The 17,745-nt window shown below is 44.9% G+C and overlaps 1 protein-coding gene across 1 annotated transcript in view; it reads right to left on the minus strand.

Annotated features, from left to right (window-relative positions):
- RLF (RLF zinc finger) overlaps nucleotides 1-17,745 on the minus strand; it is an 86,335-nt gene that overhangs the window by 21,769 nt on the left and 46,821 nt on the right. The window contains exons 2-6 of the mRNA XM_068268951.1: nucleotides 12,657-12,811; nucleotides 3,445-3,526; nucleotides 2,504-2,639; nucleotides 1,770-1,972; nucleotides 401-537 (exon numbers count right to left, since the gene is read on the minus strand). Coding sequence (XP_068125052.1) covers nucleotides 401-537; nucleotides 1,770-1,972; nucleotides 2,504-2,639; nucleotides 3,445-3,526; nucleotides 12,657-12,811 — 713 coding nt within the window. The remainder of the gene's footprint in view (nucleotides 1-400; nucleotides 538-1,769; nucleotides 1,973-2,503; nucleotides 2,640-3,444; nucleotides 3,527-12,656; nucleotides 12,812-17,745) is intronic.

Below are 17,745 nucleotides of genomic sequence, written 5' to 3' on the forward strand. Positions count from 1 at the left end.
ATGATTTTATTTCCAGTTATTTAATTTCCACAAATACTTTTGAGCCCCCGAAATGAAGGGATTGTGTTAAAAAAATTCTTTATTAGCCTCACATTTTTATGCAATCGTTTTGTTCACCCCACTGATTTATAGTTAAAAGTCTGCACTCCAACTGCATCAGAGTTGTTTCAATTGAAATTCATTGTTGTAATGTATAGAACCAAATTAGAAAAAAGTAATCTCTGTCCAAATATTTATGGAACTATAATTTAAAAAAAAACGTTTTTTTTTTTTTTTTACTGTCTACCTATAGATAGTAAATCTTTGTTGTAGTGTAAAACATTTGATCTTCAGCTTTAAAAAGCAAATCCTAGCAAAGTGTTATTTACAAAACTTATTCACATGCATCATGACTGCTTACCATGAGCAGGATGTTACTTCATTCTGCAGTTGTTGGGTAAGGTATGTAGTACACAGGATAAAAGCAGTGTTGATTTGTCCTTCAGATTCCAAGTTACATATTGCATCCAATACATCTTGTCCGCTCATCTTAGAAATCTGTGGAAATACCAAAAGATTTCAAATTTTGTTTTAAAGACTCAAAACCAAAGAACTAACATGGATGCATCTTCAATAGATCTAAAAAAAAATAGTGATTTCTACATGAAAACAAAAGTGAGAAATAGAAATAATAGTTTCACACCATTTACCAGTATTTGCCCACTTAAAGTTTTCCTATCTATGCAAATTTGGAAAGTATTCAGACTTCTTCACAATTTGGTATATAGTAGTCTCATGTCTGGTACACACAATGAGATTTTCTTGCAGATTTCCTGTCCAATTGATTATTTCCAACATGTTCGATTGATTTGTGAATGATTTTCCGTTCACTTCTACGGAAAAGCGATTGGAAAGTTAACTGTAATCAAATCACACATGTGACCGCGGCTAGCAGGCTGTTTGTAAACGAAAGGGGAAAGATATCCCCTTTGTTTACATGCGTACAGTGCTGCAGTCTGCAGCAGCGCTGTACGAGTTCAGCGAACCCCAGCCTCTGATTGACAGGGAATTGCTGCCCTCTCATAAGCTGTTGCCTATGAAAGGCGGAACAGGATGGATCGCCGTCCTGTTCAATTCCAGTGCACGGAGGAGAGGAGGGAAGGGAGGGAAGGGAGGGAAGGGGAGGAGGGAGAAACCGCCTATATAGGCTGAAGAAAAAAAAAAAAAATAAACTGCTGCCACAGCGATCGGACACCTCAGGCGGGCATGTCGAGTTCCCATAGCTGGGCTGTGCAGGAGGCTGAAAAGCCTGCACAGCCCAGTGCAAAAAAAAAAAAAAAAAAAAACAGTCTGGTCGGTAGGGGGGTTTAACACTGCGGTCCTCAAGTGGTTAAAGGACGTAGAAGGTGGACACCTAAACTTGCCAACGTGCGGAAAAGTTCTCTACAGTAGACGCCAATGGTTTCTTATGTGGTCACCAATCTTATAACTGCATGTGTTACACATGTATATGAAAGGCATCCTAGGACCCAAGAGTGGTTTGCTTCTATTCAACCTCATTTGGGTGATTTTTTTTTATTTCATGATCCATCTGATCTATTCGCCAACTGCTCAAATCGGGACCTGTTACTATCCTCCTAATATCCGGACACGTGCAAGATGAAAATTGGAGTACTCGTAACTGGGATCAGTAGGTTTCACAAGGATAAGGATAATGTGAGAGATGGCGGTGCATGGGTCATCCACATGCAAACTAAGCATGTCAAAAACTTGAGAAAACTCACAAGTACCTCTTTAAAAGCTTCATCGTCTGGTAACATTGTGCACAAGCATGTAATAAGCGACTGTCGGAAAAAGAAATCACTAGAAGTCTCCTCACACTCTGAACAGGCTTTCGAAAGCAGCATTGCTTGCTGGATGCAGTTTGTCTTCATTAGATATTTGATTCGCATCTGAAGAAAGTTTGTGCTCTCTTGTAAAATCCAGTTATGAACTGCAAATGGTAAAAAGTAAACGACACTGATAAGAACTACAGAAAATTACAACAGCAATAAATCAAAGTCAATTTACACTTTTCTGTGGTTTTGTAGCGGAGTACTGCATCTCCATTTTCGATGGGCAAATTCTCTGGCATTATAGAAAGAAAAAAAAAATCCTCCTTGCCGCAGTTCATATGGCAGCCTCCACATCCCTCTAATTAGAGTGTCACTTTAAGTCTTAAAAATCTTAGAATGCTTGGACTAGACACACCCTCTATCCAGTTTATAGGCTCTTCCCATGTATGCTTTTCCTTCCACAAGCCTAAAAACATACTTACCACTCAAACACAGCCATCCACTGCAGCAATTACAAGCAGCTCTTCAAGACATGAGTCAGAAACAGAAGCTGGCACTGCTGCGCCGGAGTCCATTCCAGGTAAAGGGGATTTCAAAATAAACAGACCCTGCATATTTTGTTACTTTAACAATTTCAATCATGCCACTAAAAACAGATTACACATTTTAACCATTTTCCCCCCCTTTACCTTCTTCAGGCTCGACAGACTGCTTAGACAAGATTTTGACAAGCACCGGACTTCTCCATACTCCACCATGATTAAGGTTGTCAATCAATAACTGCAAGTTGCTGTTTCCAAACCCCATCAACTTTTCATGGGATTCCTGGAATTAAAGGTACAACACAGTGTTAAAGGATTTCGTACCTGAAATCTTGCAGCCAAATGCTACAATGAAACCAAGAATAAAGTTATAAAAAATAGAAAGCCAATACGTTTACCCCAGACTTCCTGGCACTATGTACACAACAAGCATGTTACTTGTATAATGTGCGTTATACAAGCCGCGTGCAAGTTGTGTACATAATACGAGTTTATATGTGCGCAACGATTGTTGAGTAGTTTGTGTTATTGCCGGTAAACGTAAAGAGGAACTTCAGCCTACACAAACATACTGTCATTAAGTTACATTAGTTATGTTAATTAAAATAGATAGGTAATATCTCTTACCCACCCTGTTTTAAAAGAACAGGCAAATGTTTGATTTCATGAGGGCAGCCATCTTTTTGGTTGAAAGGAGGTGACAGGGAGCATGAGAGACAGTTCCAACTGTCCAGTGTGCTGATCACCCCTCCCAGTTGCTAGGCAACGTGAACATAGGAAATCCCATCATGCTTTGCACAGCATCAGGGAAAAAAGCCCAGGCAGTTTTCTTTGATGGGTGGAGCTTAGCTAAAAATGCAGCTAAAAATGCAGCTAAAAATGATGCTTTAATAAGAAAAACAAGGTTCTGATGCTGTGAAACTGTTAAACACCAAGCCTTTTCAGTTCTGCTGAGTAGATTTTTAGTCCGGAGGCTCACTTCAACTTGTGCATGTACATTTTACCAATGTTTTTTTAAATCTGCCCCATATTCTTTTGTAAGTATAAATTATTAAGTGTATGAAGATAGAGACCCATACATCACCCACCATTATTGACTTTTTTAGTCTCAATCCATGGTCACTTGAAAGATCATCTTCAGACACTGAAAGTACTACTTCAAAACAGCTCCTGCAAAGCAAAAGGTAGAAACCTGAATGGCAACAGTCAGGAAAATTTATCAACAAAAACAAGCTTTAATAGGACAATAGTCATAAAAAAGGCAAGTACTTATAAACATATTTTAAGAAATAAGTTAAACGAGAAAAAAAAAATTGCTCAATAGTGCTTAACCCTCCTTTTCACCATCTAAAAAGAAAACTATAAAACCACATTACCAGGCACCAGCAGGAATTGGCTGATGCCAGATAAGTGTAGTTTCTGGTTGCTTAACCCCCCTGGCGGTAACCCCGACCTGAGCTCAGGGTAGGAAAAATCAGATGTTATAGGTAAGCCCGAGCTCAGGTCGGGGCAGTGAAAAAACTGCTGCCCCTGCGTGCTTGAGTCCCGAGCGCCGATCGCGCTGCTCAGCGGGACTCCGGCATCTGTCCCCCAAAGTTTGGCACAATTGTGCGGCCGCCCGGATCCCCATACCCCCGGTAATCTTGCGGGGACCCCGCGGCCATGTGATCGGAGCAGCAGCGGTGGTGGCAGCTTTTTGACTACCTTTTTGCCTTCGGATTCTGCCTGTTATTGGATTTCTGTGTACCGACCTCTGCCTGGATTTTGACTACGCTCTTTTCCTGTCACCTGCTATGGCGTCATCCTCGAAGCGTCTCACAGCGGAAGCGCTGATGCAGTTCGAGGACAGCGATCCAGATTTGCAGTCGCTGGAGGACTCCAGTGACAGTGATGCGCCTGGCAACCTGTGGTCTGATTCTGACAGCGACTCCATCACCAGCGACACGGAGGAGGTTAGTGACGCATGTGTTTGGTGCCCAGTCAACACCACTCAGGCCCCACCACCGCCCCCCCGCTTAACTTTTACTGGGGAGCCCGGCCTGAAGGTTGAATGTGATCACTGCCCCCCTGGCCTACCTGCAGCTGTTCTTCAGTGACGCTGTTATTGCTAAAATCGTGGTGGAGACGAACCGCTACGCCGCGCAAGAAAGTGCCGGCTGCTTACCTGGTAGCAGTGTTCCGGCGAGTCCTCCAGGACGGCCCTCCTGAGATTGTGTAGTCTCCCCTCCCAAATCGGAAACACCTGACAAGAATTAGAATAATAATTAGTATAAATCCCACCCCTCCACAATCTCCCCTCAGTTTAATGAAGAGAAACAACTAGTCCACCAACCACTACCATACCATTAATAGATATAATAGGGTCGGGAACTTAGGCGGCCGTCCTGGAGGACTCGCCGGAACACTGCTACCAGGTAAGCAGCCGGCACTTCCTCCCTACGTCCTCCAGGACGGCCCTCCTGAGATTTAGCGAGAAATTTTACCTCTAGGGTGGGATAACGGCTTGAAGAACCTTGCGGCCAAAGGCCTGATCCTGGCTTGAAAGAAGCTCCACTCTGTAGTGCTTGACAAAGGTCGAGTGGCTGGACCAGGTCGCGGCCGACATATCTGCTCCAGAGAAGCTCCTGATCTCTCCGCCCAAGACGTTGATAAGGATCTTGTTGAGTGTGCCGTAATGTGGTCAGGTACCTTTAACTGAGCCTCTGAGTATGCTAGGGATATTAGCTGCTTAATCCATCTAGACACTGTTATCTTGGAAACCTGGCTTCCCCTCTTAGAACCACCAAATGATACAAAAAGGCTAGTGGAAGTTCTCCACTCTCTGGTTCTATCCAGATAAATCAAAACTGCCCTTCTAACATCCAAAGAGCTCAACCTCCTCTCCTTGTCATTCTGTGGATTAGCCACAAAGGATGGCAGTACAATATCCTGAGTCCTATGAAAGGACGTAGATACCTTGGGTAAGTATGACGGATCTAGCTTAAAGATAATCCTGTCAGTATGGACCACCATGTACGGATCTTTAATAGACAATGCCTGAATATCACCGACTCTACGAGCCGAAGTGATGGCCACCAAAAAAACAACCTTAAGTGTAAGGAGCTTTAACGGGACCGAATCCAAGGGTTCAAACCTGTCTGAGGTTAAAAAATCCAATACTAATGACAAATCCCATGGAGGAACCAGTTTCTGAGGGATCGGTTGAGAACGCTCTACTGACTTCAGAAAATTTTTAACATAAACATCGGCTGATAGTCGCCTAGAAAGAAAAACCGAAAGGGCCGACACCTGGGCCCTTAGAGTACTAACAGATAAGCCTAACTGCACCCCGTGCTGTAAAAATTCCAAAACTGAGATAATGTTATCTGACCTGGAAACATCCCTCTGTTTCCAAGCGGAGAAGGTGTACCAAACTTTGTTGTACTTTCTCCTAGTCGCTGGCTTCCTACAGGCCAGTAATGTTTTAACCACATCACTGGAAAATCCGTGATGCCTCAAAATCTGCTCCTCAGGATCCATGCGGTCAGATGTAAGACCTCTGGGCTCGGATGGACCTGGCCCTTCTGTAACAGCAGGTCCGGTCTGCATGGTAGATGCCAAGGGCCCCTGATCACAAGGGACTGAAGGAGAGGATACCAAGCTCTCCTCGGCCACCAAGGCGCGATCAGTAAGACCTCCGCATGTTCTGTCAGGATCTTCCTGAGAACCCTTGGAATCAACTTGAACGGTGGAAAAGCGTAAAGCAGTCCCTCTGGCCACGGAATCGACAGGCCATCTATTCTGTTTATTGAAACAGAAGGATCCAGGGTACAAAAATCTTTGACTTTTGCCTTCTCTGGATTGGCAAACAGGTCGAGAACCGGAGATCCCCAACTTTCTGTGATCTCCTGAAAAACATCGGGATTGAGCTCCCATTCTGACTCCTGTACTACGCCCCTGCTCAGAGAGTCTGCCTGTTTGTTGTGGATCCCCCGAACATGGACCGCTGATATCGACTCCAGGTTGGCTTCTGACCATGACATGATCTGTTCTGTCAGGCCCTGCAGGTCCGGAACACGAGTGCCCCCCTGCTTCCTGACATAACAGACCGACACAAAGTTGTCCGAGAACACAAGGACTTCCGAGCCGGAGATTACCGGATGCAAGGCCTGTAATCCCAGAAGGATCGCCCTGAGTTCTCTGTAATTGGATGATTTGTGAGACATTTGTTCGTCCCATCGTCCCTGAGCCTGGTGACCCAAACAGTGGGCACCCCAACCCCAGGCGCTCGCGTCCGTATACAACTTTAATGGGATCTCCTGGTTCCATCTGCGACCCTGGTCTAGATTGATCAAATGATCCCACCAGAGAAGTGACTGTATAACCTGGTCGGGTAACATCACTCTCCTGTCTAAAGACCGGTGATCTCTGTCCCAATTCGCTAGGACCCAAGTCTGTAGGCCCCGAGAGTGGGCCTGGGCCCATTCTACTGCTGGAATGGCAGACGACATTAGACCCAGGATTGATACTAACCTTCGAAGAGGAACCTGAGAATCCAATCTGATTCCCTGAATCTCTGACCTCAGCTTGTCTATCTTCTGCTTGGGTAGAAAGACACGTCTGACCGTCGTGTCCCAACTTAGCCCCAAAAAAATTAAGCTCTGAACCGGGTGCAATTGAGACTTTTCCATGCTCACTATCCAACCCAGACTGCTCAAGAGCTGGAGTGAAAAATTTAGCTCCCTCTGCAAGGCTTCTTGGGTCCCTGCCATAAAAAGGAAGTCGTCCAAGTAAGGCAGGACCCTTATATTGTGGAGATGTAAAAAGGACATCACCTCTGCCATAATCTTCGTAAAGATTCTTGGGGCCGACGAAATTCCGAACGGGAGAGCCTGATATTGAAAATGGCATATCGACTCCCCCGTCCGGACTGCAAATCTCAGATATTTCTGAAACAGCGGGTGTATCGGGACGTGGAGGTAAGCATCCTCCAGATCCACTGATGCCAGAAAATCCCCTGGAGATATGAGGTTGCGAACTGAGGCAATGCTCTCCATTCTGAACCTCTTCACTACAATGTAGGGATTCAAGGGTTTCAAATTCAATATCATTCGAAACTTCCCTGACTTCTTCTGGATTAAAAATACCCGCGAATAGAACCCCTTCCCCTGTTCCTGAGCTGGAACCGGTCGAATCACGTTCTTCTGCAGAAGAGAGGAAACCGAGTCCATAAGGGCCTCTGCCTTGATCTGGTCCCTGGGGATAGAAGTGACTATCACCCGGGAGGGAGGAGGAGATACAAATTCTATCTTGTAACCCAGCTGGATCAGAGATAGAATAAAGTCGTTCTTTGTTATCTTCTGCCACTCCGGAAAGAAGTGGAGAAGTCTCCCCCCCACCGGGATCTGGCTGTCACTTGGCGGACTTTGCAGTGGACGGGGCTGGCTGGGGTTTATTGAACAGGAATGGCCTGCCTCTGCCTGCATTATAGGTCCATTTCTTATTTTGTCTTTGCCCTCTATTCGGCTGGTCCTGCCTAAGAAAGGGCTTCCTGCTCTGAAAGGACCGCTTCCCGCTCTTATTCTTATCCGGGAATTTCCTGGCTCTATTGGAAGATCTTTCCAAAACCGAGTCCAAATCTCGTCCGAACAAAAGATCCCCCTGAAACGCCATTCCACATAGCTTCTGCTTGGAGGTAACATCTCCCTGCCACGTATTTAACCAAACGGCCCTTCGTGCTGAGTTAATTAAGGCCGCTGTCTTGGCGGCAGCTCTGAGGGATTCAGTTGCTGCGTCCGCCAGGAAGGCAATAGATTTGATGATAACCGGAAGGCTCTCTAGGATTCTAGCATGTGGAGTGCCCTCCTCCAGACGTTCCTGGAGCCCACGAACCCACTTATCCAAGTTCCGGGCTACACAAACCGAGGAAATGGCCGGTTTAAAAGAGAAGGACGTTGAATCCCACGCTCTTTTAAGCAGGGCCTCTGCCTTCCTATCCATCGGGTCCTTCAAGGTCCCCATATCTTCAAAGGATAAATCAGTATCCTTGGAACACTGAGAAAGAGGAGCATCTAATCGAGGACACTTGAACAATGATTCATGTTCCTCCATGTTAAAGGGAAAACGCCGTTTAAAAGATCTAGGGATAAAAAGCCTTCCCTCCGGATCCTTCCACTGAGCGGAAATAATACTCCTGACAGCTCTATGGACAGGAAAAACCCGACCTCCGCGATCCTCTAGTCCCCTATAAATATCATCTTGTGGAGTAGAGGATGGCCTGGGTTGTTCAATTTGTTCCGAATCATAAACTGCTTTCAGCAGCTCAGACGTGTCCTCAGCATTGAACAAATACCTAGGAACTGTAGCTGATGTATTACCTGAAGCGTCAGACTCAGCCAGCTCTCCCTCATCTGATGCCTCAGAAACGTCCGAAAACGGTGAGGGATTCTCAATACCAACGTTCTGGGGAACCTCCGTATCCACCCTCTGGGTACTAGGGAGTACAGGCAAGGATACACTCTGATCGATAGGGACAGAACCAGTCTGTGGAACCTGTAATTGGGAAGTTATTACAACAGGCTGGGCAGTAGATGATGCTGGTAAAGCTGCCGGAACCTGTGGAAGAGGGACCATCTGGACTGGACAAGGAGGTAGAGCTGCTCTAAATGCAGAAAATGTAGTAGCTAATCCCTGTTTCATTGATTTCATTAAATCTAACAATGCTACAGTAGTGCTCTCGGGTCTCGGAGAATGAGACTTTGATTTATTGTAACAATCAGTACATAAAGATTTAGAAGTTCCCTCAGGTAGCCTGCCCCCACATTTAGTACACTTATTAGATTTTCCTGAGCTCTTGACTGGCTTCTGTAAGAAAACATAAACAAATCCAGGGAATGTTTTAGCTAGTAACAGACTAGCACACTGTAGCATAATAAAACAGGAATGCAAGAAACCTTACCGGCTGCTGACCTGACTCCTCAGTGCCAGCCGGAGGCGTCTGCTTCGTCTCTGGAGAGGGCTCTGTTGGCTGCTGCATGGCCCCTGCAGAGTGTTGCTGCACTCAGTGCAAACTTGCTGGCGTGCTGGGTGATCTGGCGTTCCTGCTTGCGGCTGTGCTGTGCGGAGATAGAGCTGTAACGCGTGGCCAGACTGCGTGCAAATGACCCCCGCTGGCACGCCGGAACCGCCCCTTTAATGTACGCGCACGCCGCCGCCTCTGCGCCATGCGGCGTGCCTCCGCGTCACTTCCGCCTCCAACTTCCGGAACTTCAATGCGGAAGAGGAGACGGCATCACCCAGCCGCCATGCCGTCTAGGAGAGCAGTGGGATGGGAGAAATCCTACAACCTCCCCCACCCCCAAGTGGAGAAAAGGTCTGGCTGCCTAAAAAACCACCAGACGGGTCGCGCCCAGCGCTGACTCGTACCGCTTTCCAACGACATCCTTTCAATCCTCCTGCCTGGCCATCCTTAGACAAAGTAGGTGCCATCAGGCTCCCCTACCACCAGGACTCCGTAGGTGCTTCCGTGGTGAGTGTAGGAAACATACAAAAAACTGAGGGGAGATTGTGGAGGGGTGGGATTTATACTAATTATTATTCTAATTCTTGTCAGGTGTTTCCGATTTGGGAGGGGAGACTACACAATCTCAGGAGGGCCGTCCTGGAGGACGTAGGGAGGAATGGCTGCTCCACGAGGGCCCTTTTCCAGGAGCAGGATGTGGGAGCCTATCACCAAGGAGGACTTGTGGCTGTTCCTTGGACTAATTATTCTGCAGGTGGGTGGTGGGAAGCCCCTGCAGAAAAGGTACTGGTCGACAAACAAAATAATCGCTACCCCCTTCTTTGGCACGGTAATGGAGTACCGTTTTGGACTCATTATGAAGTTCCTGCACTTTGCAGACAACACCGCCTTCGATGAGTCAACCCACCCATCGCCAAAGCTGAAAAAGATCTGGGAGGTTTTTCAGCTGGTGGTGGAAAACTTCCGCAACACTTATGTGCCCCAGAGGGACAGAAGTGTGGATGAAAGCTTGATGGCGTACAAAGGCCGACTGTCCTGGATACAGTACATCGCGTCCAAGAAGGCCCGGCTTGGAGTGAAGTCCTACATGTTATGCGAGGCTACATCTGGAACAGCATACTGTACACCGGGGAAAGGGACACAATGTAACCCTCCTTTCAGCAGCTACGGGCGGGCGATTTCATCCGTGCTGTCTTTGGTGGAGCCCTTGTTGAATAAGGGGTACTGTGTGATCACAGATAATTTTTACAGTTCACCTGAACTTTTTGAAATACTCATCAGGAACAAAACTGATGCCTACGGCATCGTTCGTCCTAACCGGCGAGAAATGCCAACTACCTTCGCCAAGCAAAAGCTAAAATCTGGGGACATTGTGGCTTGGCAGAAAGGAAAATGTTGGCACCCCGCTGGCGTGACAAGAAGGATGTGTGTGCGCTCACTGTCCATGATGCATCATCTGCCACCACCACAATGCGAGGAGGGAAAGTTCTGGACAAGCCGCAAGTCATCCTGGACTACAACCATACAATGGGTGGGGTGGACCGAGCTGACCAGGCGATGACGTATTACCCCGCAGTCCACAAACAACAAAAAATATTACAAAAAAATGTTTTCGTCATCTGCTGGAACAATCTCTGTGGAATGCGTTCATTTTGTATAAGCAACGCAGTGACAGACCAGGAACACATTCTGACTTTATATGGAAAATGTGCAAAAGCATATGTCTGAAGTACCAGACTTCATCAGCAGATGTGCAAGTTGAGCGCTGTGCATCATATGTTGTCAATCCTGAGCGCCTCACTGGCCGCCACTTTTCAGACTATATTCCACCCACTCAAAAAAAAGCTGCACCAACTAGGATGTGCGTTGTTTGCTGCAGCAAGACGGATAGCAAGGGTAAGAAAGTCCGCAAAGAAACCCGTTTCTACTGCCCGGACTGTAATGTCGCCCTGTGTGCTGTTCCATGTTTTAAGATCTACCACACACAGGAGGTGTATTAGTTATACACTGTACCGCATGTACATACTGTATATATAATCTGCTGCTTATTTGTACAGTTTTGCTATTATTTCAGTTTATTTATAAATTTAATTTTTTCAGCAAATTTGTGTTACAGTCTTTTATATGCAGGATGTCTTCCAGGCCTTTATTCTGATATATTTTGGTGAGTTAAGACTTAATAATTGGATGCCTAAAATTCTTTAAAAAAATGTACCGCTTTTGACTCATAATTCCAGACAGAAATGAACCGCCAGGGAGGTCAAAGCAGTGGTCCCCAACCTTTTTTGGCCCAAGGACCGCTTCGACATCAGGAAATTTTTCCAGGGACCGGCGGTGCGTGTAAGTGACCGGAGGGTCACTCACACGTACATTAGGTGTGACAGGTGATGAAATGGGGGGTCCCCCATCTACCACAGTCACAATAGAAGGGGGATCCCCCCACCTGCACAGAGGGGGATCCCCTGCCCACCAGCACAGCCTCCGCACATTCTCTGCCCCGCTGGCTGCCTAGGGATTCCCTAGGGTGGCTGGATGCTTGTTCTGCACGCTGTGGGTAGCACAGATCGCTACCCACAGCATGCTAGGAGGGGGGGGGGGGGGGAACAACATCTAGCTACCTATAAACCTGGCTAAACACCTGGATCACTATATAACTGGCTAAACACCTGGCTCACTATATACCTGGCTCACTATATACCTGGCTAAACATCTGGCTAACTATACCTGGCTGCACATCTGGCTAACTATACCTGGCTGCACATCTGGCTAACTATACCTGGCTGCACATCTGGCTAACTATACATCTGGATCTTATACTCACCATTGGCGTGGTGATCCCTCGTCGCGTACCTCTGATAGCTTTCCCAGTGTCTTCTTCCGTGTCCCTTGGCGGATTTTGCTTCTCCGTCGATCAAATGTCCCCCGTTGATCGGCGTTGATGACACCAGGGTTACAGCGTCATCAACATCTTGCAGAAAACACTTTTTTTTATTGAATTCAATACAATAACCTGTATTGAATTCAATATAAAAAAAAAATTGGTTGCAAAAAAAAAATGGTTGAAATTTATTGGAAATTAATTGAAACTTTTTGCACGGAAATCCTGGGGAAATTGAACGCCAGGGTGGTTAAAGGATCACTATCACAAAAAAATTGTACAATTTAAAATACATATTTTGAAGAAGGAGATTGAAGAAGTAGAGGCGTATGACAAAAAAAATACAAAGAGTGAAGCAAGTACATCTAAAATAGCACTACAATATTGCTAGAATTTACATTTGTGGAACCTTGTTTACTTACAATACAAGTCTTTCCAGGAGTAACACCACATCTTCACACTCAGTGGTAAGGTTGCCTCTTGCGTTTGCAAAGCATCGAAGTGCTGTCTCGTAAACATCTGCACAAAGCATGAAGTCTTCTGATACAGTACTATCTTCAGTGTGCTGCAGTAAAGCCTAAAAGGCAGATGACATTTCAAAACATCAATAGTATTAATTCCACCGAGACTGGCAAAAAAAAAAAAAACATACTTCTATTATGGACTGTTCTAAAATGCATGCAGGCTTATCACCAATAATCTTTACATTGGTGTGGACAAATTGATATCCACTGACAACAATCAGAGTAGACCTCAAGAGGTCAGGTGTTTGGTATTTTCTCAGCCCTGCATGAACCTATAATGCATTTTACACATATGTGGTTTTGAACTTAGGTATTAACATTTTGATGGAGAATTTGACATGAAGTGTCAATGGACTCACTGTGAATAAAACAAGAAGAGGTTATATACAACTTTTTGCTTTTAAAACTTGACACTGTGGGACAGCTGTCGCCATATTGCCACCTGGGATGAGCACAGTAATCCGGAACACTAAAATTCTAGGGTGTGTATGAACCGTGGGGCAGAGAGCCAATGTAGTGGCGCGGATGTGAGATTACAGGGGGGCAAGGTGAGATGGGGGGAACAAAGCTTTCATCCAGCTATTGATCTGCTCAGCTAATTGCTGGCCGAGGTATCGGGGACGATGTACACATGCTAGATTCTCGGCAGAGGCTGTTATTGGCTACATCACAGAGTTTTGTTTAGCATGCACATGAAGCTTTTTATTATTATTATTATTATTATTATTATTATTATACAGAAATAAACGTACAGTTTTTCAGACAGACCCAATGGCAGTCATCTTGAGGAATAGGAGACACTGCCTGAAGAAACTGCTTAGCTTTGAGAACACAGCAAGTACAGAAACACCTTCTGGCAGGTCATTAAACTGAGGTCATAACACACTAAAAATATACACATTTGCAATTGTCAACCTAAACCATGCTTAGGGACTTTTTCACTTGGCAGTTTTGGAAGAAGCTCTGTATAGACAAACTTCTGAGCGGGAACTGGACAGAGGAGGGATGCATGAGCAGAACCACATGCTACGCAGTAATTTGGATGCAATCATGGCCACAAAAAAATGGGCGCTCAAGAAGATAGCAATAGGGAACTTCCGCTAACTGTAGCGGAACGTTGTAGAAAAAGCAAAGAAAGCACTAAAGAACAGAACTCTTAAATAAAATAGTGGCATAGTGGCTATTTTATCCACTTTATAGCAGCTTGTAGTTAGGTGCAGGTAGGTGTGCCTATGAATCTGCCATTGGGAGATTTAGGGGTAGGGTAAAGCCGATAAATGGCTTACCCTGCTCCTGCACAAGCCCCGGTGACATTAGTTACTATTCCTCCTCCAGACCGCCATTGATAGTAGGGGAAACATGCAATTAGTCTTCCAGGTATTGCTGGCAGCCGAATTAGTGATTTTGTAGGAATTTTTGACGGCGGCCAAATTACTCATTGAGCGCGGCTATAGCCGTAATTCCTATTACGACCTATGGTGGTACTGGCCCCATCTCCTACGCTGTTATTACAGCGTTTGGCAGGTAGGGGAAAATAAATTAGTGTTAGGTGTAAGTAGTGGGGTAGGTTAGAAAGTTAGTGTGGGAACAGGTTGGAATACACAATAGTAGAATATCAGTAATACTAACGATATTCTACTATACATACATAGCAGAAGATGGTAGAAAATTACAGATATTCTACTAACTGCAATACCTTGCACCTATTTTTAATCGCTGCGCCTTTATATGGTCTGTGCATCATAAAACAGGAAATTCTAGTGAAGTGAGGGAACAAATAACCCTGGGAGACAGCAGTCCATTCTAGTGGATTGCTACAGAGAGGCCACGATGTTGGAAGACACCTATATACACTAGACTTCTAGTTACAAATGACAGTTTAGCTGAGGAAAATGTGTGCTTAGCTTTACTTTTTTCCAATTTGGCCGCAGCTCCCATTGTGCAGCGAAAACGCAGTGCTATAGTTAATTACCCCCAAAAGAAAAACGCTCAGTGTGCTCATGTTGGAAATTGCATCATGTTATGCGATCAGAGAAATATTTAATTAGGCTGTATGAGAATGCTGCATCATTTGGGGAAAAAAAAGTAACCACAACAGAGGAAAACAAAACAAGAAAAAGACACTAAATGCATTCATTCAGTAGTCTAACGAGAGTGTCAAGGACTCATTCAGGAAAAAAAAAAATAGAAAGCAATTCTATTGAGTATTCCGTGTAGGGAAGGAATTGATCACCATTAAGTACGATAAGGATTCATTGATCTGGCATATAAAGTCAAGCTCGACCCTGAATGGACAGCTGAATGTAAAATACCTAGACAGTGCCCTTATAAGAAAAGGACAATACTGTTTAATAGTTGCTTTGCTCTACTCCCTTCCAAACAATAGATTAAAAGGAAAATCTAATGAAATTGCCATGGTAATCACAAGTTAGCAAATCTCCAGGCACAGATGGATTCACTGTTATACAATCCAAAAAAGGTTTGTATATCCTAATCCTTATTTTTTAAAAAAAAAAGTGTACCTGAAGTGGAAAACATAAAATTATATACTTAGCTTTATAGTGGGAAGCTTCTGGATACACCAGAGGCTTTGTAGATCCTATAAATCCTATAAAGTGCACCCGAGTCAACGTGTGACATGATGAGATAAACATGTGAATGTACAGTACAAAATATTAATAACCAGGCTGTTTTCCTTGTTTTATTTTGCTGACTGAAATAGTTATTTTCTGGTCATAGAAGTGACAGCTTCTGTCTTGGGGAATATAGTAAGCATCACTGATAAGCAAATTACAGTCATAAAAGTTTTTCTGGCAGTATCCAACTTCTGACCTCAGGGGAGAGATAAAAAGGTCGATAGTTCACGTATTTTAAGCCTGGGACACTAAAAATGCTGTCACTGATTAGAGACAGTAAAACATTCAACCTACTTTGTAATTGTTTGAATATAAGAGAACACCATGGGATACTTTTAAAAGTCATTTTTAGGAGGAGGCGGAGGCTAAATATAATTGTTTTTCTCATCAGTTTATTTTCACCTCGGTTTGACTTTAACCTCCCTGGCGTTCAATTTCTGCAGGATGTCTGTGCAAAAAGTGGTTCAATTAATTTTCATGACATTATTGCCTGCAACTTCCTAAAATCCTTTCAAGCAAAGGTCTAGTATCCATTTTGAGTACAATAAAAGTTGCAAATAAAAAATTATGTCAAAACATTAAATAAAGATTTCCAAAATAAACACATTAACCACAAATAGGAAAATGCTCCTCAAATATGGATGAATATATCTACTAATGTAGAAATAAAACCTGTACAGTATTTACCTAAAAGATCTCGTGTGGTACAACAAGTAAGGGCAAGTTCACACGCCCATTTGCACATCATGTACCGCCGTTTATGCAAACAGCATTTTGATCACTATATTTTTCCACTGTCCGGAAGCAGCAGGGTCCGGTAGTGTCAGGATCCATTAGCACCACAATCCTGCGCCCCCCCCCCCCTGCGGGATGAAAGATGATGGAAATCGCCGCTGAAAGTCGAAAAATGCTTTTCTGCGCACTTGCAGAAAAACATTTGGACGAGACACTAGGCAGGTGGTTCAGACATCCATCTGAAGGTCCATACACACACTGGTCTGAACTCTGAATGGCAGACCATAACGACTGCCATGTCGGGGGGAGTCGTTATGGTCAGACCAGCGTGTCAACATCCGCCGCCCAACGATAGCATGAAGAGCTATCATGTTGGATTTTTAGCAATGCCCAAGCACAACACAATGGCATTGTTCTCGCTGCTCCCACCACCTGAAGCTGCTCTGTTACACGTGCTTGTCGTGTCACCGCCCCCCCTCCCCCCTCATAGCAAAAGAAGAGTCATGTGCAAAGGCTGATGACAAGTCAGTACAGCGTTGTTAGTGCACCGCCCTGGGAGGGCCGACTAACAAATGTAGTTTCCGAAGTACTAACGATGAGATAAAACGTCAAAAGACATGGTCTAGCAGCATTCCCTTCCAATACACCTGATCTGTGCCCCTTCCCATGTAGGTAAGCCAGGGTTAGCATACAGGTACCTATAAACATTAAATAAAAATACATAATTCCCCCATTAAAAAAATATAACACTCGTGTAAAAAAAGAAAAACAAAGTGGCATTTAACCACTTCCACACCATGAACTTTTATGCTGATCTGTGCAGCGTGGGCTCTCCAGCCCACAGCACAGATCAGATAGCAGCCAGGGCGATCAGACTTCCCCCCTTTTTTCCCCACTAGGGGGATGTCCTGCTGGGGGGGTCTGATCGCCGCCGGCTGCTTGCGCTTGCGGGGGGGGGCTCTTCAAAGCCCCCCTCCGCAGCGCTTCCTGGCCTCCTTCCCCTTCCCTCCCTCTCCCTCCCCCTGTGAGCGGCGCAGGACGGAAATCCGTCCTGCGCCTGATGGGATAGGCTTTAGCCTATCAGATGCCGGTGATCCCCGGCCAATCAGAGGCCGGGGATCGCCGATCTCCTCTACGGCGCTGCTGCGCAGCAGCGCCGTATACATGTAAACACCGGGGAAGATCTTCCCCGTGTGTTTACATTTACCCTGCGAGCCGCCGATCGGCTCGCAGGGTGTTCACGGAGACACCCTCCGGGAACTGACATGGAACGGCCGCTCGTATGGTATACACTTCTGGATTCAGGGGCGTGTATATACGCTCCGAGAATCCGGAAGTGGTTAAACATTTTAATATGTATGCCATAAGGGTATATTGCTGTTATTTTTGCAAATAGGGGCTTGTAAATTAGTGATATAGTGTAAACGAACAAAACCAAAACTGGAAAAAAAAATTCCAAATAAAATATTGTCACCATACATTGTACTAGGGACATAATTTAAACGTTGTAAAACATTGTAATGGGCTAATAAAATGTGTGGGGATTTATCACAGTAGCACGTTTTATTTTAAAACTATAATGGCTGAAAACTGAGAAATAATGAATTGTTTCAATT

The sequence above is a fragment of the Hyperolius riggenbachi genome, chromosome 2 (genome assembly GCF_040937935.1).
Source record: "Hyperolius riggenbachi isolate aHypRig1 chromosome 2, aHypRig1.pri, whole genome shotgun sequence".
NCBI lineage: Eukaryota > Metazoa > Chordata > Amphibia > Anura > Hyperoliidae > Hyperolius > Hyperolius riggenbachi.